Here is a 23940-nt window from a genome sequence, read left to right on the forward strand (position 1 = left end):
ATCGGGGCATGTGGAATAGGAGGAGCTTGCTGTAAATGCTGATTTTCAGCAAGAAGTCAGATGCAGAACCCAAAGCGATGGGTATTAATCCCCTAAAAACATCATTTGATATAGAAGAAGCTGGCATATTAAATTCAGCTTGTGTATGTGCTGAATTTTCTGAAAAGATTACATCTCTGTTGACAAAAATCTTGCGTGAATCAAGATTGTAGAGACGGTAACCTTTGCTCTCTGCACTATACCCAACAAATATGCATTTAAGTGCCTTGTGTGACAGCTTATGTCGAAACTCAATAGGCACATGGGCATATGCAACACATCCAAACACACGAAAATGTTATACTTGAGGCTTTCTCCTATGTCAAACTTCACAAGGAGTCTTTGTTTTCAAAGCCTTAGTGGGAGCCCGATTCAAAACATAGTTGGCACACATGAGACCTTCAAGCCAAAACCGGTGAGGCAACTTTTTGCTTGTAAACATGCATCTATTTATCTCCATAAGAGTTCGATTTTTTCGCTCAGCTTTGACATTTTGCTGAGGGGTAAGCCTCACTGTAAGCTGATGGGTGCCCTTCTCTTTCAAATAAGCCTCAAATTCATAAGACATATACTCCCCCCCGTGCGTAATGTCTGCACTTTGAGTCCTGTTTCATTCGCAATCTTTGCCACAAAGTGTCGGAAATGCTTAATCACATCTGACTTTTCCTTTAAACCATCGACCCATGTCACGATTTTTGGCGCATGCATGTTGGCATGCGTGTTGGCAGGACCCTGGGAAAACAAGGGGCGAGGTCAAGGGTTACTCGATGTGCTAGAACCCCTAGCATTTGTGCCTTGGGGCCAAATGAAAGGTCTAGGGCTAAGAGGATCCCAAAGAACCTTAGGCTTTTAAGTTTGTTATTGGTTTGGTCCCACTAGAGGGGGCAAGGGGCAAATGAGATCTAAGTTGGTCATTGGTGTTGACCAACTAGGGCTAGGGGGCAAACTAAAACGTGGGCTGCCAAGTGGGCAACCTAAAATGTGGGATGCCAAGTGGCAAGCCCATGCAAGGCCCTCTTTGGAAAGGAAGGCCTTAGAAGGCCTCTTGAAGAAAAACGGGGAAGGGGGTCCTGAAGAAGAAGGTTGATGCCGACGGAAAAAAGGAGTCGTCCTCACGGAGATGGGGGCTTGCAAGAAAGAAACGAGGCGTTGAGAAATACCTCACGCGGAGGGCTGCGAGATATCGAAGGCTATGCGCGGAATCCCGCACATAAATGTACGTGCAAGGGTTGGCTTCCTTGCGTAGATGATCGCACGTGCATGTGGTTGACATCGTACGGATGTACAGAATGGCTGTGTAGGCATTGAATGTGGCTGTACGGACAGTGCAGAGAGTAAATGGCCATGGTACGGAATCAATGCAGGGAGCTAATGCTGCTGGTATGGAGCCGTACGGTTGTTGGTACAAACAGTCGTACGAATCATTTACTCCTTGAGTATTGTGTACAGACGAGAGAATTGGCTCCCAAAAAGTGCATGTGGTACTCTTGGGTGCACCTGAGGACACTCTCGTGGCAAGGCTGAACCGTTTTCTCAGATCTGCCGTATAGTTTGTATGGGTGAGAGTAGGGGTTGGAGCTGGCCAACTACAGAGCTCACGTGGGCTGTTTGTAGGGGCTTTGGGCTGTGTGTACAGGCATTTGGGTCAAGGGTGCTTGGTATAGCTAACCACGTGACCAAGTGAACAAAAAGCTAGCAGGAGTTGTGCGTTGGCTCGTGGAAGAGCTTGGATTGGATTTTAGGGCCTCTCACTTAATTAAAGAAATACCGAAAGGGGCGCCAAGTTTTGGGGCCAATCTGTGTCTTTGTCTTGGTGTAGGGCCACTCTAACTCCCAATCTGCCACAAATACTTCTGCGGAATTGTTAATGTAACAGTGTTGACTGGTTACTTGTTAGTTTTACTGCCCTTTGAATTATTGAAGGCCGGTTTCAACCCAAGTGTAATTTGAGTAGTCATCAATAAAGGTGACATAATAGAGATAACCACCCAATGCAAGAGTCCTCATGGGACCACATACATCACTGTGAATGAGCTGTAATTTCCGAACAGTTCGTATTGCACCATCCTTCTTGAAGGGAACCTGTGCATCTTCCCAAGTATGCACGCTTCACAAGCATGAGGGGGAGGTGACTCCAAAGAAGGCAAGGCATCAACCATAGAATGTTTTTGAAGTGTCATCAAGCTGCCATAACTCATGCCCATATCTCGCATGCGATAACTCCGCATTCTGCATAGTAACAATGGGAGAAGAAAGTGCAAGTGCATCATCTGGTCTTTTCTAAAAAACATCAAGCTGAAAAAGACCTTGAAACAGTGTGCCATATAGCCTCAAGGCATAATCATCTTCTCTATCTCGAACTGCACACTTGTCATCTTCAAAGACGGCCTGAAATCCTCTTTTATTGAGAGAGGACACTGGAAGCAAATTCTTCTTGATTCTAGGTACATAAAGCACATCATGAATACTGAAATTTGTGCCATGTGTGGCTGTAAGTACAATCTCACCAATACCACGAATTAAATAAGAAGAATCATTTGCACAAGACACCCTTTTTCCAGCGGGTGATGGATGTAGAGAATCAAACAAACACTTCCTGGAAGTGTTGCTGATGTGTAGGCTGATTTGCATGCTGCTTATGCTGCCCCTTCCCTTCGGGCTTGAATTTCGAAAGCATGGCATGCTCACGAGCTTGTGAAGCCATGTTCTTCCTACAACAAAAGCCCTATCAACTCATGAAAGGTGAGAGGGTTGCCACCCCCCCTCAAAGACAAGTTGGTGTGAAAACCTAGATAAGACTAAGGAAGAGAATTCAAAGTGGTAGTGACCATCTTTGAATTTGGAATGATCTCATCAATATTCAACAATTGCTCTCGCAAATCTTGAAGTTTAGTGAGGTGCTCATGACATAGAGTCACCCTCATCCATATGAGTATGAGTCAACTCTCCCTAGGAAAGAGACCTTGGCATCATTGCTAGCTGAAAACATACTCTCCAAAATATCCCAAGCCGCCTTTGAGGTCTTGCATGGCCGAATGTGCGGAATAATAAACCTTTTGACAGAAAGGGAAATTTCTGAAAGTGCTTGTGCATCACGTGAATCCCATCTTTCCTATTCCTGTGTGGGAGTCACCACCACTGCAGCAGCTACTACACCTAGCACTTGTCCTGCACCCTGAGCTTGTCCTCTACCCCTTCCTTCACCTTGTTGAGGAGTAGCAGCAGGTGCAACAACATTCTCTGGCCGTGTCTCATCCCGAATGACATAATCCCACAAGTGTTTGCCAACTAAAATATTACGTACCATAAAACTCCATAAGGAGTAATTGTGACACGTCCCAGCACTCCTGAAACCTCTGATCTGCAAACAAACACACACAACGTGAGAAACTGAGCAGGCTGCTCACCACCCAACCATGACATCTACGAGATGTCATCCCGAATCATGAGATGTCCCCTCCGAGCCACGAGCTGAGCTATTGGCACGAACTCCCAACCGGATCCAAACCAGCCTGGTGTCCCATACTACCAGGTGGCGCTGTGAAGCCTAGGATCTGCCACTGGGCCTTGGGCTACGCTAAGATGTAGGCGCGCGTCCGCGACTCAATCTAGGATCAGACCTAGCACCTGGGAACGAAACTTGCTCCCATCGGCTCACTGAGAACTGAACCCCTGGGTCCCTTTTATAGACTCGGGCCCCAAACGCCAAAAATAGCGAAGACCCCAAACTGGTTCGTACCCTTGCCACTCAACCCGAGAATCAAGCCTGCCTAGCTCTTAGCCTCCCCAGGCTACCTGAGCTAGTCTTGTGTACCCAGTACACGTCAGATACCAATCCATGCACATGACATACTTCCCCTCCTCTAAGAACTCACTCTTGAGTTCGCTAAGAAATGTTCTTTGGAGGTTTTGTAATGTCTCCCATGTTGCATCCTCCTCAACACGATCCTTCCACTTGATCTTGTATTCCGTGATAGATTGATTACGAATCTGTCTGTCACGAAATTCAAGAATACACTGAGGTTCGTGTGTAATAAAAGTCAAATCTGTAACTTCTATTATCTCTTGAGGAGAAACAAGTTGATCATCCCCTCCCAAAACTTCTTTCAGTCTACTGACATAAAAGACTGGATGTACTTTAACATCAGGAGGCAATTCTAGTCGATATGCAATTGGTCCAATTCTTTTAATGACCTTGAACGGACCACAGTATCTGGGGGATAATTTCGGAACCAAACCAGTACTTAGGCTCTTGGATTCCTTGGGAATTCGCAAATATACCATCGTTCCTTCAGAGAACTCTCTAGGTGAACGATGTCTATTAGCATAAAATCTGTCCCGATCTTGGGCACTTCTAATAGACTCCTTGGCAAACTGCAACATTTCCTGCATGTCTTGCAAGAAATTCTTTGTAGCATCATTTTGAATCCCTTTTAACCCAACCATAACTGGTGACTCAGGTTGAAACCCGTACATAAGCATAAAAGGACTGTAACCAGTACTAGAATGCTTTGCACTGTTGTAAGCAAATTCTATCATAGGTAGATAATCTTCCCATGAAGACTGTCTCTTAGATACATATGCCCGAAGCATGTCTTGAACCAAGTGGTTAACCTTCTCTGTACTGCCATCGGATTGTGCATGATTTGAGAAACTCATACTTAAGAGTAGTTTCTAACTTCTCAAAAACAAGTGTCCAAAAGTTACTTGTAAACTTTGAGTCCCTGTCACTGACTATGTCAGATGGCAAATCATACAACTTAAACAAGTGGTCCACAAACTCGTGAGCCAGCTGAACAGTTGAAATAGTTGTTCTAGTAGGTAAGAATCTAGCCATTTTTGTCAAACGGTCGACTATGACCCAAATGGAGTCATGACCCTTGCGCGTTCGAGGCAAACCAGTAATAAAATCCATGGAAATACTTTCCCATTTATTACCTGGAATCTGTAATGGCTGTAATAAACCTGCGCTTCTAAGGCGTTCTGCCTTCGTAACCTGACAAACCCGGTAACCTACTACATAGTTCTCAATAAATGCACGCATCTTAGGCCAATAAAAGGTATGCTTCACAAGAGACAGAGTCCTATGTATACCCGGATGTCCAGCACTAGGAGCATCATGACACTCCCAGAGAATCTTGGATCTAAGTTCCAGAACATCCGGCACACAAATCTTTCCATTCCGAAACAGCACGCCGTTCCTAATCATCCATTGACCTCGCGGCGCCTGTACCGTAGGTGGCACAATCCCTGAGTCCTGGTCAACCATGGAGCTCCCATCCTAGACTCTCTGCCAATAAGAACTGAAATGACTATTAGTTGCGTATAGCCCTCTCAAGGATTGAAATAGATCTGAGGATATTTCCGTAAATGACATAGCATTTACAAACTTGACTGGACTTAAGGCATCCGCCACACTATTCAACGAACCCTTACGATAACGTATTTCAAAATCAAAATCTTGCATTAATTCTACCCATCTAGCTTTCCGTCCCCTCAATTCGGATCCATCACACACATACTTAATTGACTGATGATCAGTCAATACAAGGAACTTTGAACCATACAAGTAGTGTCTCCAAACCTTAAGGGCATACACTACAGCATAAAGTTCCTTTTCTAGTGTGGGCCAACGATATTGGGTGTCGTCTAGCTTCTTACTCTCGAAAGTTACAGGTCTGCCCTCTTGGAATAAAGCTGCCCCAATCGCAAAATCACTCGCATCGGCCTCTAAAACATAAGGCCGGGTAGGATCGGGTAATGCAAGAACGGGTGCTTCCTTGATAGAAAACTTCAAGGTTTCAAAAGCCTTGTTCATTGCATCATTCCAAGAGATCGGCTGGGTAGACCTGCGTCCACGACCTTTCAATATGTTTGTCAGGGGTGTCGTGATATGTGAATAATCACGCACAGACTTCCGTAGAAATACCGTAAATCCTAGGAAAGAACGAAGTTGTTTCACAGTTTGAGGAATAGGCCATTCTAAAACCTTCTGGATATGATCCAGATCAATGCTAATACCTTCAGAAGAAATCTTGTGTCCTAAGTAAATGATCTCCTTCATAAAGAAGTCACATTTACTCATCTTGGCATAGAGCTTATGCTGTCTTAGAATAACTAAGACAATCCGGAGGTGTCCTATGTGATCCTCAAGCGTTCGGCTATATACCAAGATGTCATCTAAGAACACTACAACGAATTTGCCCAGAAAATCTCGGAACAAATCGTTCATCATTTGCTGGAAGGTGGCAGGAGCATTGGTCAAACCAAAAGGTAATACAAGAAACTCGTAGTGACCATACCTAGTTCGGAATGCGGTTCTATCTATGTGTTTAGCATAGATACGGATTTGGTGATAACCCGTACGCAAATCAATCTTAGTGAAATACTTTGCTCCGGCCAAACGGTCTATCAGATCATTGGAACGAGGTAGAGGGTATCGATTCTTAATTGTCACTTTATTTAATCGTTTATAATCTATACACATTCTCCATGTAGAATCTTTCTTCTTCCTTAAGAGGACAGGTGCACCCCAAGGTGATTTACTTAGGCGAATATAGCCCATATTCAGGTAATCCTTTAGCTGTGAAGCTAGCTCATCCTCCTCTAGCTGGCTCATCCTATAAGGTGGTACACTAATAGGTTGAGCCCCTGGGACTAAGTCTATGCGATGATCTACTGCCCGTTCTGGAGGTAAACCTTCCGGCAGTTGAGCAGGGAATACATCCTTAAAACTATCTAACAACATTCTCAATTCACGATGTTCAAACACACTTAAATCATTCTTGTTAATTACCGAGACAACAAATGAAGAAAGCGGAATCAAAACACACTGATAGACATCATAATGAGAAGTGTTTAATAGATTCCGAAGCTGCATCGCAGATACAATAGGCCCCTGAGAAGAGGGAATTTTATCACACTGAATACAAAATTGGGTGTCCTTATCTACAAAAGAAAGGGTATGCTCCGTCCATCCAATCCGAATATTGTGGGTTTTAAACCACTCTATTCCAATTAACAAGTCCACATGCTCCAAGTGCATAACATAACATGTAAGAGCCCCTGTGTAAGCTTGAATCCGGATAGGAAGCGCTTCAATCTTGCGATCCCAAAACTGCTTCCCAGCTGGAAGCTGCACCTCATAGGTGTGATCGCTAGGTATCGTGGACAGTCCCATCTTCTGCACAAATTTGTAATTAACAAGGTTGTGAGAGCTGCCCGGGTCAAAGAGAATGTGAACCTATTGGTCCCTAACTTCTCCATAAACTCGGAAAAGATTACGGGAACCAAACAACGAAGTATTGAAAGTGCAATTACAAGAAAGTGGGCAGGTAATGACATTTACAGAAATACCTGTCATCGAAACTTGGTTCTCTCCCTTGGCTCTGGTTCCTGGACCCGCCTGGAGCTTCGGTCCGAGCGCTAACTTTTGATTCTTGCGCTTTGGACATTCATTCTTGGTGTGGCCCCGGTCCTCGCAGTAGAAGCAACGTCCTTCCTTCTTAAGCTTCAATGTACGAAGGAAACGGGCTGGACCATTCTTTGCCTGAGTCAAGTGTTCTTGGAGGCGTTGTCTATAGACTTCGTCTCCCCGGTACCAGTCGTAGACTGAAAGAACTTCCGTTTGTTGTGTCCACTCGTGTCGGAAATTGTAGTTGCCTTTGCACCGGCCATGGTATCATCATAAATATGCGCGTAATTCATGGCCTCTTGCAACGTTGTACATTTGTTGTTCTTAATCTGCAACTTGTACGAATCTGGCAAACCATCCACAAAGAAACCTAACAAGGACACTTGATCAATGGTCTGCAGATCTCGGAACCTTTGAAGATAAACTTCAAACGACAAGTTCAGGTTAGACATATCGAGGGCTTTAAGCTTGCCAACGATATCATAGTCGTCCTCCTTCTTCAGGAACTCCTTCCTGAAGACCCCTTCGAAATCTATCCATGTTAACGGCTTAGGTTGGAGTTACTTCCACCATAACAAAGCCTTTCCTGACATGAAGCCGGCTGCAAGCTGTATTTTCTTTTCATCTGGGTACGGGTGGAACTGGAAGTGTACCTGCCACTTGTGCAACCAAGTGTCAACAACCTCCTTAGTTCGAGACTTCTGATCTCCGGGAGAAGGGTCTGGAGTTATGTTCGGTCCTAGCACTGAAGCCATGGCATCCACATGCGTGAGTGCCTGCACAGTGCTAGTCAGAAGGGTGAGAGTCGTCTGAATCCCTTGGAGTTGCTGTGTCAACGCCGTTTGATTTGCATTAACCTGCTCGAATTTTCCATCCAGAGCAGTGGTGAATTCACTGAAGGCTTTCTTCGTAATCAGATCGTCATAAAGACCCTGGTCTTCCTTAGCAGGGTAGTCTAAATCCTGGTCTCCCTTGGCAAACTCAGGATTTACAGAATCAGCCATGTCTGAAATCTGATCTGAAAAGAGTATAAAACTGAGAGAAATAACTGGGGGAATCGAAGCTGGAAGGAGAGTGGAGCAGAGAAAAACCGTCCCAAGAGATGCTGACAAAAGAAGATGCTGGAAACTGACGATCAGCGGACGTAGATGATCCCGGAGTCTTTCCTTGCTGGTTTCGCTGCAGGCTGCAGTGTACGGAAATCTGCAGCAGACCGTACTGTACGGAATCCTCCCGCTGGCTGTACGGATTCTGACGCAGTCTGTACGGATGCTTGTCGCAGGCTGTACGGATGCTGACGCAAGCTATACGGTAGCCTGTCGCAGGCTGTACCGAATTCTGATAGCGCAATCCAATCGATGTGCAAGGAGGTCTACTTGCGCACACTAGCTGAGGCTATGGCTGAGCTTGGGTCCTTGCCAAATTATATAGGGGATGGTGCAGCTAATCTAGGAAGCTATGCTTCCCAGAAAAGCTCACCCTCCCAAACTTGGAGGGTGGTGCTTTTTCGAAAAAAGCAACACCTCCCACAGAGTGGCTGCACCCTGCTCCAGCCCTTGGCGCACCTCCCTACCTGGCCAAAATCCCTTCCAGCCATGGCGCTACCTCACAGCCACTCGCACCAGCGTCACCTACCTCTACGCAGCCCTGACCAGCAAACGGAAACTCCTCGCCTGCTACTCAGCTCTTCTCACGCCTCTCCTACCTGCATCTCCACTCTCTCCTAGCTACGCCTCAACCCTTTCTCACTATTCACTTCAGCAATTCCGAAATCATGACTCTCCTTCTCCTACCTTTTCCCTACATCCTGACCACCCCCGATAACCCATGAACCAACAAGATCTTGCAGCAACAGATTTCGAAATTAGGGCATACTTGGAGGAAGAAATCGTCCAAAGTTTTCACATCAGAAGTTCCTACCTCAGGAGTTGGCTCTGATACCAACTGACACGTCCCAGCACTCCTGAAACCTCTGATCTGCAAACAAACACACACAACGTGAGAAACTGAGCAGGCTGCTCGCCACCCAACCATGACATCTACGGGATGTCATCCCGAATCATGAGATGTCCCCTCCGAGCCACGAGCTGAGCTACTGGCACGAACTCCCAACCGGATCCAAACCAGCCTGGTGTCCCATACCACCAGGTGGCGCTGTGAAGCCTGGGATCTGCCACTGGGCCCTGGGCTACGCTAAGATGCAGGCGCGCGTCCGCGACTCAATCCAGGATCAGACCTAGCACCTGGGAACGAAACTTGCTCGCATCGGCTCACTGAGAACTGAACCCCTGGGCCCCTTTTATAGACTCGAGCCCCAAACGCCAAAAATAGCGAAGACCCCAAACTGGTTCGTACCCTTGCCACTCAACCCGAGAATCAAGCCTGCCTAGCTCTAAGCCTCCCCAGGCTACTTGAGCTAGTCTTGTGTACCCAGTACACGTCAGATATCAATCCGTGCACATGACAAATTGGTGCCATCCAACTTATCCTCGTGTGTGCGGACGCCAAACACTTCATTGGGATTATATTTTACAGTTTTACACACCTCCATACACCCAGCCGCTCAGCCGCTTCGTACAGCCCATCCATGCAATACAGCCCATAGCGTACAACCCGTATATACCTTTGTCGTACCTCCGTTCGTACCACAGTCGGAGTCGTACTTCCGTACCTCCCCTCGTCAACACCTCTCCATTCCTCCCCTCTGTACCTAGCCCTAGACGTAGACCTAGTCTTAGTTCTCCCTAATCCTGAGTTCGGCTAAACCCCCAACCCAACCCGGGGGTTAGGTTAAGCTAGGGGGTTCAACACACATCCAATTATGAACTGGCCTACCCTCTCCTCCAAGTCCTCCTCAACTCCCTCAACTCCTTCAACATCCATCAGGACTCGATACTCTATGGTTGCAACCATGACACCATCTCCATATGCACGGAATTACCAACAAGAAGGTTCAAAACGACCCATCCTCGGGCAACATGTCAGTTTTTTTATGTGCGATGAGAATAGGGGGACTCCCAGAAGATTGGTACAAAGAGGAGGACACACACAATGAAATATTGACAAAGATCAAAGCAAGCTTGCCCAACATTGAATGGGTTAATGATGATGAGCAGGATGATGGCGACTCGAGGCCATCTTCTATTTTGCACTATAGAGGTCATGCAATCCTTACTCTAAAGTCAAAAGATATGCGGATCAAGCTTCTTCGACAATCTTACAAGTTGAAGGGCACCAAAGTATGGATAGCAGAGAAGCTTACACAAGCTCAACTCAAGATCAAGGCAACTGAATTAGCTAAAGCCAGGGCTGCCAGAAAAGATGGAAAATGGGCAGTTTATCGTGAAGGTGTAGCACTAATCAGAGAGTTTAAATCAAAACCAAAAGACTCTCAGTCTTAAACTGATGTATGGCTGTTTACTCTTCCAGATTATCATGTAGGTACTCTAAATAATATGGGTTGCTTTTTGCACTCCATGGGAGCTGCCATGTGCCCTCCCTAAAGCAGATGTATAAGAGGGTTTCTTGCTGTCCCATAGACCTTTTGGTCTCCAGTGGACGTTAATAGACTCTCTTTTGGGGCCATAACTTCCAAAGAAAACAAAATGCAGCAAATGTGACATGAATATCCCTTATTGGGATTTCAGATGCACAACCCAAAACTGCCAAAAAATCTGTCCACAATGACAGCTTACTGTCAAAGCCAATCAAAAGCTCAAAATGCACCCAAAATGTCCTGCAAATGCCCAAATGGGGCTTTAGTTTTCAATAGGTAGAATAAAAGAGTGGTTATCACAAGGTGAGGATATAGCCTCGAGATGTGCATAAGACAACGTTCCGCACTACTTTTGGGTTGTATGAGTATCTAGTGATGCCTTTTGGATTGACTAATGCCCCACCTACTTTCAATAGAATGATGGATCGTATGTTCCGACCCTACAAACAGTCCATGGGTACCTTCTTCAATGACATTATTGTCTTTTCTAAGTCCGAAGAAGAGCACAAGGAACATCTTGCTACAGTTTTCCAGGAGGTGCGAAATCACCATCTCTATGCAAACAGCAAGAAGAGTGAATTTTTCTTGGGAGAGATCCATTACTTGGGGCATATAATATCCAAAGATGGGATACAGATGGATCCGGCAAAGATCCAAGCCATTGAGGAATGGCCAAAGTTGAAGATTGTGGATGAAGTCCGTAGTTTCCTACGCCCGTGTTCTTACAACAGAGGATTTATCAGGCATTTTGCGGACATAGCCACTCCACTTCACGACCTTACTAAGAAAAATGCAGCTTTGAGATGGGCAATCGCACAGAAGAAAGCATTCACCACACTCAAAGAGAAGCTGACCACAGAGCCAATTTTAATAGTTCTTGATTTGCATCAGCCATTTGATGTGGATTGTGATGCTTGTGGGGAATGTTTTGGGGCTGCATTGCATCAGAATGGTCATGTAGTGGGGTATGAGAGCAGGAGACTTCGGGATGCAAAGAGATTTGGGAATCTATGAAAAGAGTTGCTGGCTGTAATTAATGCCATCCATACACGGAAGCATTATCTTTTGGGTTCGTACTTTACAGTTAAAACAGACCACCAAAGTCCGAGATATTTCTTGACTCAGACAAAGCTCTCCGAGAAGCATATGAAATGGGCAAATATGCTGTCAATGTATCATTTTCAGATTGTCCTGTAGGCCATCTCCTGGTGGTTCTAGTGATGCCCTATAGGCCATGGTATGTGCCTTGTAGGCATAAATATAGGCACTTGTAGTGTTAGTGCCTTTTAGGCCACATAGGACATTTAGACCTATGTGACACCTAGGACACTTAGTCCTATGTCTAGGTACTTGTACCTTGTACTCCTTTCTTTTTTCATTATCCTAGTTTTGACGTGATGGCTAATCTATCGACTCCTTTGCAATCTGCACTCTCTCTTTTTCAATCGATCCTACAGTGGTATGAGAGCCCAGATCTTCTTCCTGTGCACCCTTTTCGTACAGTCCGTACCAGTTGCCCGTACACCCATCGTACATTGCTGTACCTGCATTCAGTGCCACCGTACGTACGTGCATTCAGTCTGCGCCACCGTACGTACTTGCATTCAGTCTGCACCACCGTACGTATTTGCGCTTACCTCCGTACGTATTTGCGTGGTATATTCCGTACACAGTACTTGTTACACACCTGCGTCGTACGTCTGTACTTGCGCCATCGTACAGAGTACATGCGTTCCGTACATCACATCTTCCATACAGGCGTACGGAAGGGCTAGTAACTAATTTGTACTTGCATTGCGTACTTGTCCGTACTACACGTCGTACCTGCACCTGGGAGCGTCTGTACTTCAGCCGTACTTCAGGGCTCAGTACTTCAGCCGTATATCGTACATTGTATGGTGTACCTGATCTGTACAGTCACTGTACATTGTACTTGAGCTGTTAGTACAGCTAGTACTTCTTTCGAGATCTCCGTACAGGTTTTGCATGTACAAGGTCATATTCGGGACGTTGGTATTTTTTTGGGGCTTCCAGTTCTTTTCACCTTCTTTGGTTGCAATTTCTTGCAAGAACATTGGGGCTTTGGAGTTTGGTCTGCAATCTCTTGTTTGTTTGCAGTACATTGGGTCAGATTGCAGGACATTGGGTCACTTTTGCAGGACATTGAGTCAGATTATCATACATTGGGTCACATTTGCAAAAATTTCAGCAAAATTTGGGGCTTTTCTGCATTTGCCCTCTTTTTGGCCTATTTGCCCTCATTAAATTTGGGGCTTTTGCCAGAATTGCTGTTTTTGCAGTGAACATTGCCTACCACAGTCACATTTGGGTCAGATCTGCATTTGCCCTTTGTTTTGGGTTGGAAATTTGCAGATATTTGCTGTCATTTTTGGATAGCCAGCTTTTTGCAGTGATAGCCTTTAGGCTTTTGGGTTTTCAGGTCTCTTTCAGGGTATCACATTTGCTATGGCTGGGAACAATCAGGATTTATTGGGTGTTCTTCGTGAAGATGATAAGTTGGATGGCACCAACTATCCGATGTGGTCTTATCTCATGAAACATATTCTTGTTGCAAAGCATTTGTGGAATATTGTTTCTGGGGTTGATCTGAGGCCAGCCAATGCTACAGTGGTTGCCTCTACTGCTGGTCCCTCTGCAGGGGGTACTCCTCCTAATGCCTCATCTTCTAGCACTCCTGCTACTACTCTTCCAACTCAGGAACAGACAAGATGGGCTGCAAGAGATGCAAATGAACATTCATGTATTGCTTTATCATGCAAGAGAATTATTATTCCACACATCCGGTCTTGCAGGACAGCAAAGGATGCTTGGGATAAATTGGCTTCTTTCTATCAGATTCGTGATGAGGCACGTGTTGCATATTTGAGAAGGCAATTACAGGAAGTCAGCATGAATGAAGGTGACTCTATGGATGCATACCTGACAAAGGTCAAGGACCTCATGGAACAACTTGCCAACATTGATGAGGTGGTGCCAAATTCACAGCTTGTCAGTGCCACATTGAATGGACTGCCAGATACATATCAAGGGTTTGCTACAACCCTTCGATTAGTGGCCATGGGTAATTGAGACCACTATTCTTTTGATCAGCTAGTTACTTTGCTTTTGCAGTAAGAGCAAAGTAGAGCTAATAGACAAGCCATTATTCCTGATCATGCATTTGCTTCACAGCAGACAGGAAGAGGCAAGGTTTCCAACCCTATGGGCAAGCCAAAATTTATAGCAGCTGCAATTTCTTCCATGCATCTAAAAATACAGCAGATAAGTCAAAGAAGAACAGATGCAACTATTGTCGCAAGCTTGGACATGACATTTCAGAATGCAGGAAGCGCATTGCTTCGGAGAAAAAGAAAGCAAGATTGACAGTTAATGCCTCACATGCTATTGAATCCCATGAGCCAGCAGATGCTTCACATGCACATGCTTCAGGATGATTGGGCATGGGCTGTCCATTGCTCATTTGATCCCTCCAAAGCTGATGCACTCTTTACTGCTAATGACGCTCAGTCTTGGCTTTTTGATAGTGGTGCCTCCAAGCACGTCACATCTTGCAGACAGTTGTTTCACTCTTTAGCTGATGCACCTTGAGGAGGGTCTGTTACATGTGCTAATAATGCTTCATATGATGTAAAAGGAATTGGAGATGTGCAGCTCACATCAATTTCAAGCCATCCTGTCACTTTGACAAATGTTCTTTTTGTGCCTGGAATTGAAGTCAACTTGATTTCAATTTCAGCAATTGCCACTTCAGGTTTTAGAGTTATTTTTTATGGCTACAGATGCCTATATTATGATCTTCGTGATGACAATGCCATAGTTCTCACTGGCACTTTGCAAAAGGGGCTTTATCACCTTGATCATCACTCAACTGCACTTTCTATTGAAGCATTGGCTATTTCAGATTCACAGCTTGCTGAAACTCATCTTTGGCATGAGAGAATGGGCTATCTCAATTATAGAGCTCTTGCAAAGCTACATTCACAGCACATGGCAAATGATGTACCTCAAACTCACACAGTTTTCAAACATGTGTGTGAGGGTTGTCTTTTGGGTAAGATGCATCGGTTTCCTTTTCAAAAGAAATGTCCAAAACTCTCACAAAGGAAATTACAGCTAGTGCACAGTGATGTCTGTGGCCCAATGAGGACAAATGCCATTGGGGGGTACAAATATTTCGTGACTCTCATTAAAGATTTCACAAGATATTGCTGGGTATATCCTTTAAAAGCCAAATCTGAAGTTTTCTCATGCTTTCAGAGGTGGCTGAATATGGTTGAGAATGAATCAGGATGCAACCTTGTCACCCTCAACAAAGATAGGGGGGGAGAGTATATGTCAAAGGAGTTTGATGCATTTCTGTCTTGACGGGCATTATTCACTCATGTAGTACTCCTTACACTCCTCAGCAGAATCTTGTTTCTGAAAGGAAAAACAGGTCCACAATGGAGATGGCCACATGCATGCTTCAGGCCAAGTCTTTGCCCAATAAATTTTGGCTTGATGCAGTGATGTGTGCCAACTATGTGCTGAATAGATCACCTACTCGGGCATTGCAGACTGTTACACCTTATGGAGCATGGAAAGGTAGGGTCAGGAAGCCTTCACTTTCACACATGAGAGTTTTTGGGTCTCTTGCATATGTTCATGTTACCATCTCAGCTGAGACATAAGCTTGATGACAAGGCGATCAAATGCATAATTATTGGTTACAGCCAGGAGAGCAGAGGGTATCGATTATACCAACCAAATACTGGGAAGATTATTGTCAGTAGAGATGTAATCTTTGCTGAACATTCAGCTTCTCCTCTTGTGGACTGCAAAGCTAAGCCAGATGTTGACATGTTTGATGCCTTTGAATCTTGGTTACCTCTGCCATCCTCAGAAGAGGACTTTGACCAGCAACATGAGCCTCCTGCACGCCCTCCACGAAGCAATAATCAGCCACTACCTCATGCTGATTTGCAGGTTTCTCTTCCGGCACAAAATGATCCCACTATTCATGATGCAGTCATTGAAGAAAGAGCTGTCAATAGACAGCAAAGGCAAGTTCCCAGATGGCTTCTTGATACATTGAGGGACAGCAAACTCAATGTAACTCAGTGTTTCATGTGCGTACCAAGCATATTGAAGTTCACTATCATTATGTTCGGGAGTGGTTGCTAGCAGGAGACATAGAGTTGTCCTATCTTCCAACTGAGGACAACATAGCATATATGTTTCCAAAGCACTTTCTCGTCCCAAGTTCGAAGCCTTCCAACAGGCTTTACACTTGGCTCCCTTTGTTACATGATCTGACATCCCTTGTACATTCATAGGTGGCTATATCCATTTGGATGAACATGTGTCACCATGACCAGAAAATACCAGCTATTCTGAGACGTTTCCAGAGTACTTCAGGCCATCCCATGGAGAGGGGTTTGTAGGCCATCTCCTGGTGGTTCTAGTGATGTCGTATAGGCCATGGTATGTGCCTTGTAGGCATAAATATAGGCACTTTTGTAGTGTTAGTGCCTTTTAGGCCACATAGGACATTTAGACCTATGTGACACCTAGGACACTTAGTCCTAGGTCTAGGTACTTGTACCTTGTACTCCTTTTTTGTTTCATTATCCTAGTTTTGACGTGACGGCTAATCTATCGACTCCCTTGCAATGTGCACTCTCTCTTTTTCAATCGATCCTACATGTCCATACTTAGGGAATTCGGAACAGAGTGGCAGATGCCTTGTTTGAAAGACTCCATGTAAAAAATGTAACTATTGCTTATCATCAGGTTCTGGAAGTCATGAGGGAGCAATATGCTAAAGATGCAGACTTTGGTGAGATTTTTCAGCAAGTGCAAGAGGGGCAATCTACTAGTCACTATTCCTTGAAAGATGGGTATCTAATGAAACATGACTGCCCATGCATCACCCAGGGGATGAGGAAAAAGGTTTCGTAGGAATGCCATGCATCTCCCTATGCTGGGCATATGGGAATTACAGCAGCAACTGAAGCACTAGAGAGGTATTTCTTTTGGCCAGTGATGTAGAACGATATACATCAATTTGTTACTGAATGTCTTACCTTTAGAAAAGGAAAATATGATAGACGGAAGGCACCTGGCCTACTTATGCCTCTTCGCGTGCCTCAGGCACTATGGCAAAGTATTGCAATGGACTTCATTTTTGATTTGCCAAGATCAAAGTCAGGGAGTGATGGGATTTGGACAATCATTGATAGGTTCAGCAAGCAAGCTCATTTCATTCCGGTTCACGAAACCATAGGGGCAGATCATATGGCTAAGCTTCTCATGGCACATATCTTTAAGCACCATGGTAGGCCTAAGTCCATTCTCAGTGATCTAGATCCTAGAATGTCGTGAGAGCTTTATTATATAATATGGGGACGAATCTGAAATTTTCTTCTTCCTTCCATCCCCAGATAGATGGTCAAAGTGAGGTAGCAAATTGTTTAGTGTTGGATATGCTGAAATGTTACGTGGGTGACGAAGTTTCAAACTGGAAAAAGTACCTACTGTTGGTGGAGTTTGCTTACAATAATACAGTTTACAACTCCATAGGGAAAGCCCCCTGTGAGGTCATCTGTGGGAAGGTGATTTTGCCACCTATCCTAAGGACCAAAGATGAAATATTTGCAGCTGATCAATTTGTCAGAGTCTAGAGACCTCTGGACAGCTTTCAAGTCCGGACAGCAATTGAAAGGTCTCAAGAAAAGCATAAAAAAGCATAGAAGACAGTTAGACCTCAAGGAAGGGGATTGGGTGCTTTTGAGGTTCGAGAAAGATAGACTCCGCAAGCTAAAGGGCAAGCAAAAGGTGTATGCAAAGTTCTCTCTCAGATATTATGGCTCTTTCAGGGTTATAGAAGAGATTAATGAGGTTGCATACATGTTGGCACTGCTAGAGCATTGGAGGATTCATAATACTTTTCATGCGAGTCTTCTAAAGAAATTTCAAGGGCAAGAGCCTACAGAGCCAGTAACAGAGGATCCACCAAAAGTAGATGAGCTAGAGGAAAAGCAGATTGTGTCATACTGCATGCAAACGCCCTCTCGGCAAGAAATTTTACAGATACCTTGTAAAATTCAATAATTACTCGGCATTGGATGCCAAGTGGCTGGATGAAGACATGTTGTCTGATCATCCACAGCTTCTATTCAGTTGAGGTCAACTGAATAGAAGCCGAGGGGATGTCACCAAGCTGTAAAGACTCTAAAGTCACAGCTCTAGTTGACCATTTATTGATCATAATTAATGAGTTTTTCATTTAGTTAATTATGTTTAAAGAGTTATTGTTATTTGGTCAAAGTATTGACTTTTGTCAAAGATACTTAACCTCAATTAAGTAAGCCTAACACGGTGAGGGAGATTTTGTTTCGGCCAAGATGGTTAACCACAATTAGCCAAAGGACCAAGGCGTTGACTTCGGTTAGTGAGAGTTGACTTCGGTCAACGAGACTTGGCTTATGCCAAAAGTGTTAACTTCGTTAACCAAGGTGCGCCAACTTCGGTTGGAGAGACTTAGGCCATAATTAAGGCACTTTGATTGATGGTCAAGCCCCTTAATTGCGACCAAGAGGATTGACGTCGGTCGACCAAGAAATTTGTTCTATGTTTTGTGCACATGTTTGCTTGGTAGGGATGCTCATAGTGACTAGGATTAGTCCTCAAATCATTATTTGCATGCAAAGTGCTAACCTTTAATGGGTGCCATGGTTGTGCGCCTTAGTTTATCATTACAAGTACCAAGCAAGGTTGAAAACCAAGTGTTGTGGAGCTCTACGATCAACTAGAAAATGTTCGTGTGACCAAGGGCTACGAAGACCCTAGAGCTTTGCCCTTTGTGGCATCTAACTAAAATTTAGTAAATTGTTTTGACAAGTGGCATGTTGCCAAATGAATGAGCCTTGAGCTGTTTGTAAATGATTCACGTTTTGGATTTTGAACACAGGATGAGCTGAGAATGTTTTGTAATCATTTTTGTCTTTATGAATAAAGATCCTTTGGGGGGGTCCATCCCAACGATTTGTCCTGGGCCCTAGTGTGCTGTGAGAATGTGCTGTGAGAATAGAATAGAATAGAATGTTGTATTATCGTCCTCTGGGGGCCGAAAAACGACCCATGGGACCTCATCTGATCAGAGAAGATACAAAAAAGGAAGTCTCTGTCCTCCAAAGAGGAAGGGGTGATAAAGTAACACAGTATCACTGCTTTATAGCCTACGACATCGTGCATTGTTCTCTGTGCTTAAGAATCCTACCAATATATGTGCCCAAGATAGGAGGATGTACATGCGTGAGTAGGCTCACAAGATTTGAGTGCCTCTCTACGACATTCTGAAAATCTTTCCTTATGTGGGCATACTGTGGGCATGTCAATAAAACATGTGCTTCTGTCTCCACGTCCTGCAAATCACACATTTGGCAAATTCGTCGATCTCTTGAAGTATCTCCCCAGGCTCCTCTCTCCACCTCTAGCATATGAGAACGGGTACGCATACTTGCAATATTACGCCTGATATTAATAGGTATGGGCATGCTTATGTATCTTTGAACATATGAGAGAGAGAGAGAGAGAGAGAGAGAGAGAGAGAGAGAGAGTTATTAAAGTCTACGAAAGACGGATGAGTCTATGAGACTGATAAAAACCTGATACAAACAAGCAGAAGGGTGGAGCTACTAAGAGAGCATCATTACCCATGCTGAATACTTCCTAAAAATACAGTCATATAGCGTTAGTGGTGTCATCAGCATCATCCTCATAGCTACAATGTGACCTCATGATGGTGTAGGTGTCATGGGGGACTCGGGGGAAGGGCGAGATCGTGATGATGTGCAGCCCGTGATGGAGCGCTGGAGCCGTCTATGGGTGCAGTCTTGTCTCGGTATCCTTGCGATGACCCTGTTCCTGTCCAAAGCTACTGTAACTCCTGTGGGTGGTGCTCCCGGTCTGAACAAGGAGGGGAGGTCGTCAAATGTAATCTGTGTGTCCGTCCGTTGTCAAATCTATAGCTAACACACACACACACACACACACACACACATTTATGTATGTATGCATGCACACATGTGTATGTGTGTGTTGGGGGGTGGGGGGGGTTATTCCCGGAGACATATTATCGACAATATTGCCAATGCTTGTGTGGGGATAGAATACGGGCGTCATGTTTTTCGATGTGGAGGAATAGTTTTGGGAATATGAGTGTGTAAAACATGTTGCAAGAAAGACTTTCTGAGTATGGTAGCCCATACATGGAAATATCACAGTTCAATTCTTAGGTTATTCAGGTTCGATGAAAGAAGATTTTCGAGTATGTCCCCCCGCCTCCTGCCCCTGCACCCCCCAAAAGAAAAAGAAAAAGGAAAGAAAATGATAAAATATAAAAAAAACTCAAAAAGTTTGGTTCTTGGTTGGCAATGTTTCAGATGATCCTGTTGGTTGTGCCAATTTGTAATGCTTGTCCCAATAACCTGCAAATGCCTATTTTCTTTTTGTGTGTGATGACAGCTATGTTGGGATAGCATTGTAGTCTGTCATCTTTAATTTTTTAAATAAATTAATCCTTGAATTTACAGCTCAATACTGTCGCAAAGACTGCTGGTATGCATCACAGTGAGTGGGTGGAGAACGCCGATCGTTGGGTGAGTGGGTTCCTTGAAAAATTCGAAGAGGGTTGCCACTTGATGGTAAGTTTGTTGGTCTTATATCAAGGTTCAGGATATGCAATACTCGTCTGTTTTTCCAAGGTTACAATTGTGCTGGCAGATCGATTATGCTATTGTTGTATAAAGTGAAATTTTCTGTTCTTAAGGTATAGGTTATTACCCACCCCTTGTGGGTTGGTTTTGGCCCACCTGTGGTCTGCCATTTTCAGCGCCCTGCGAGCCCCCTTCTGTTCCCTACTAGCCTCTAGCTACCATCTCCATCTGTTGGACTATAGTGAGGCAGAAGATGAATGGATTTCATGCCCTGCGAGGCAACAGCACCAGAGGCTGATTCTTCTGCACAAGTTGCGGTGGTTGCTAGCTCGATGGATGTACTTAGTGGCTGTTGAGATGAGGATGGCAGATGCACATAGATCCCAGGATGTGTTGGATCTGACTACCTCCTCCTATAGCTAGCTATAGTACATAAAGGCCTTTTCCTCAAATAGAGGCAGCTCGAGAGGAGATTGGGCCCAGGTCCCTTGATGTGATGAATCCGTTGGAGGCATAGCTCACAAATAACAAGATGCTTTGAGAGAAGATAGATTTGACATTTGGCAGTATTCATTCATTGATCTACCTTCTGGACACAATCTAGTTTTAGTCAAGCTCTTGAGTTTTAACTGTCTGTAGCCTCTCCTCCTTGATCTCATCCATGACTCTCAGACATGTTTTGTTCAAGAGCATAGCATCCTAGACACTATCTTTAGTTTGTGGGAGACAACTTTTCTTGTTTTGGGGCAAAAAGGGCCAAAATACATGGAGACTGAAAGAATCTTGGGAAGAAAAACCCTCTAATAAATCAAGTAGATAAAAGGTGAGGCTGGCGTAGCGAATTTGGAGAGTAGAAATGCCATGAGGGTGCCATAAGTGAAAAATAAACCATGGTCCCGCTCTCTCATGCAGCACCCTTGGCCTCTTCTGCACATATGATGATCCAAGTGGCCATGGAAGTGTATAGTGTCCTACCAAATCACTGAGAGTGCAAAGGTGTGGGTTCCATCAAGGGCCTCTGTGCATCTGGATCTCCAAATCTGCCAACTAGTTAGATTGTCGATGATCTCTCAAGCCTTGTCTGGGACTCCAATAAAGTAGCTTCGTCCTATAGGACATTCTCCAAGACTGGAGCAAACTACTAGGAGTACAACTCAGGTTTTTGGTGGTCGAGTGTCTCTATCGAAGCCAAGGTCAGCTCCCCGTTCTGATGTGTCTACATGATTGACCCACAATCCAATGGATTTGTGCTTGTTGATGAGTGCTTTTGTTGGTAGACAAAAGTCCTCCAAGGCTGCTTTGAAGCAACAAAGGTTCCTGAGGGAGGCCTTGAGGAACAGATTTGTGTCATTCCCAAGCTCGTGTCTAGAAGTTCTTCATCATTCCAAATCGGAAGACGACGTCCGGTAATTTGTGTCTGTGAATGGAAGAAATGACTCATGGCCTTAGCCACGAAGAGATACAAAAGGGGGCAAGTGGGCAGCCTTGGCAGATGGGTCTAGAAATTTGAAAACTGTCCTCTATACCCCTTTGTGTGAGAACTTAGCTTTGAGCTTCGTGAGGAGACTCCTAGGATCCGCTACTCAGAGAAACCCATCCAATGTAGGATTTCCTCCAGGAAGTTGATGTCCACTCAGTTATATGCATTCTCAAAGTCCAACAAAAGGATGGCCAAGGGTTGATGGTTTTCCTTGGTCCACTCAACTACTTCCCCTGAACAGAACCGGTATGAGTGTCATGAATGAGGTCAAGTAGGAGTGGTTGGACTATGAGGCTTACTGCCTTGGCCAGGACTTTTTAGGTTGTGCTAAGGATGGTGATGGGCCTCCACTGGGAGATGAGCATTGAGGGTCTTGTCTCCCCTTTGGTGATGAATCACTCTAAGAGATAGAGAGGCATGGTACCACTGCCCCAAATCTAGTGAAAGGATGAATTGATCATGTCACCAATGGAGTTTCATGTAATTAGCTCAGCCATTTGTTGGAGATATCATAGCAAAAGAGTGTGTTGATGTGATGTGTTGGTGTGTAGCACTAGGAGATCTAGTACTAGTCCTTCTGTGAGTGCCATGTGTCACTATGGGACTTATCCCATATGCACTTGGTGCAAGTATGTGAGTGTTAGTGATGATGAATGAATGAAAAGCCTTCATGGATTCTACATTTGTCTACCATTTCTTCACACCCTAGCCCCCCCCCCCCCCCCCCCTTTCTCTCTCTCTCTCTCTCTCTCTCTCTCTCTCTCTCACACCATGTTTCTAACATGGTATCAGAGGAGGTTCACCCTGCCATAGCTGTCACGTCATCCTAGACCTAACCCTAACCTAAAACCCTAATTTTTCTTAAGCCCTTCATCCTGCAGCTGCCTCAGCTCTGCTCATTTCTGCCTCAGATTCTGGCTCATTTCCATCTTTGCACAGCTGCCCTCTACACAACTGCACAACTGCCATCCTTGCTGCCCTCATTTCGCCTCTGTTTTGGATTTTTTTTGTGACCATTTCTGCCTGCCTAGTCTCTCCACAGCCTGCTGGCTGGCATGTTTTCCAAGAGACGCCTGCATACAAGCTGATTCGGAGCTGTTTCATCCCCGTTTTTAGGGTTTGCAGGCTGCTACAGCAGAAATCGACCACGTGGACAAATTAATTGCAGATTTTCGAGGCTTTTGGAAGCTGTTTCGAGCTATTATTGGAGCTGCTCTTGCATTTTCAAGCTGTTTTGGTGCTGCTGCAGCATAGCCGCTTACATCAGAAGTGATTTTGGGTGTTTTCCTCATCTGCCCCAATCGAACCCTAAATCACCTTGGAGCTGCATTTCCAGCCATTTTCGAGGTGTTTCTGATCTTTCAGCACATCAAAGTACATTGATTTTCAGCGTGAATACTTGCTATAGCATCTCGGTGCACTTTTGAATAGCCGAGTAAGCATTTTGGAGTTGTTCTGAAGCCTCTAGCACACCTACAATAGACCATTTTCATTGTGGAGGCCTGCTACTTCATTTTGTTCGAAGCCATATCTTCCCATTTGGTGCCCCTACAGCTACCTCCTTGAGGATTTTGTACCTGCTCCAGCACCTTGAGCACTCATCTTGCCCACAAGTGCTCTCCTATTGGCTCATTTCTATGTTTCAGGACATCTACTTGCTGCTCTTTGATTCAGTTTCACTCAGTTCTCTATTTCGAGGAGCATTCTTGCTGCTTTTCCATTAGGGTTTGCATTTTGGAACTCCGAGGGCATCCACCAGCTTGTGGACACCTTTATTCACGCCCTTCTCAAG

At 44.7% G+C, this 23940-nt stretch overlaps 1 protein-coding gene across 2 annotated transcripts in view; it reads left to right on the forward strand.

Annotated features, from left to right (window-relative positions):
• Nucleotides 1–23940, forward strand: part of LOC147891425 (choline-phosphate cytidylyltransferase 2-like) — a 125323-nt gene that overhangs the window by 69344 nt on the left and 32039 nt on the right. For both annotated transcript variants that reach the window (XM_087389317.1, XM_087389316.1), the window contains exon 7: nucleotides 20546–20656. In XM_087389317.1, coding sequence (XP_087245443.1) covers nucleotides 20546–20656 — 111 coding nt within the window. The remainder of the gene's footprint in view (nucleotides 1–20545; nucleotides 20657–23940) is intronic.

This window comes from Dipteris shenzhenensis, chromosome 18 (genome assembly GCF_047967505.1).
Source record: "Dipteris shenzhenensis isolate YYH24624 ecotype China chromosome 18, Dip_SZ_1.0, whole genome shotgun sequence".
NCBI lineage: Eukaryota > Viridiplantae > Streptophyta > Polypodiopsida > Gleicheniales > Dipteridaceae > Dipteris > Dipteris shenzhenensis.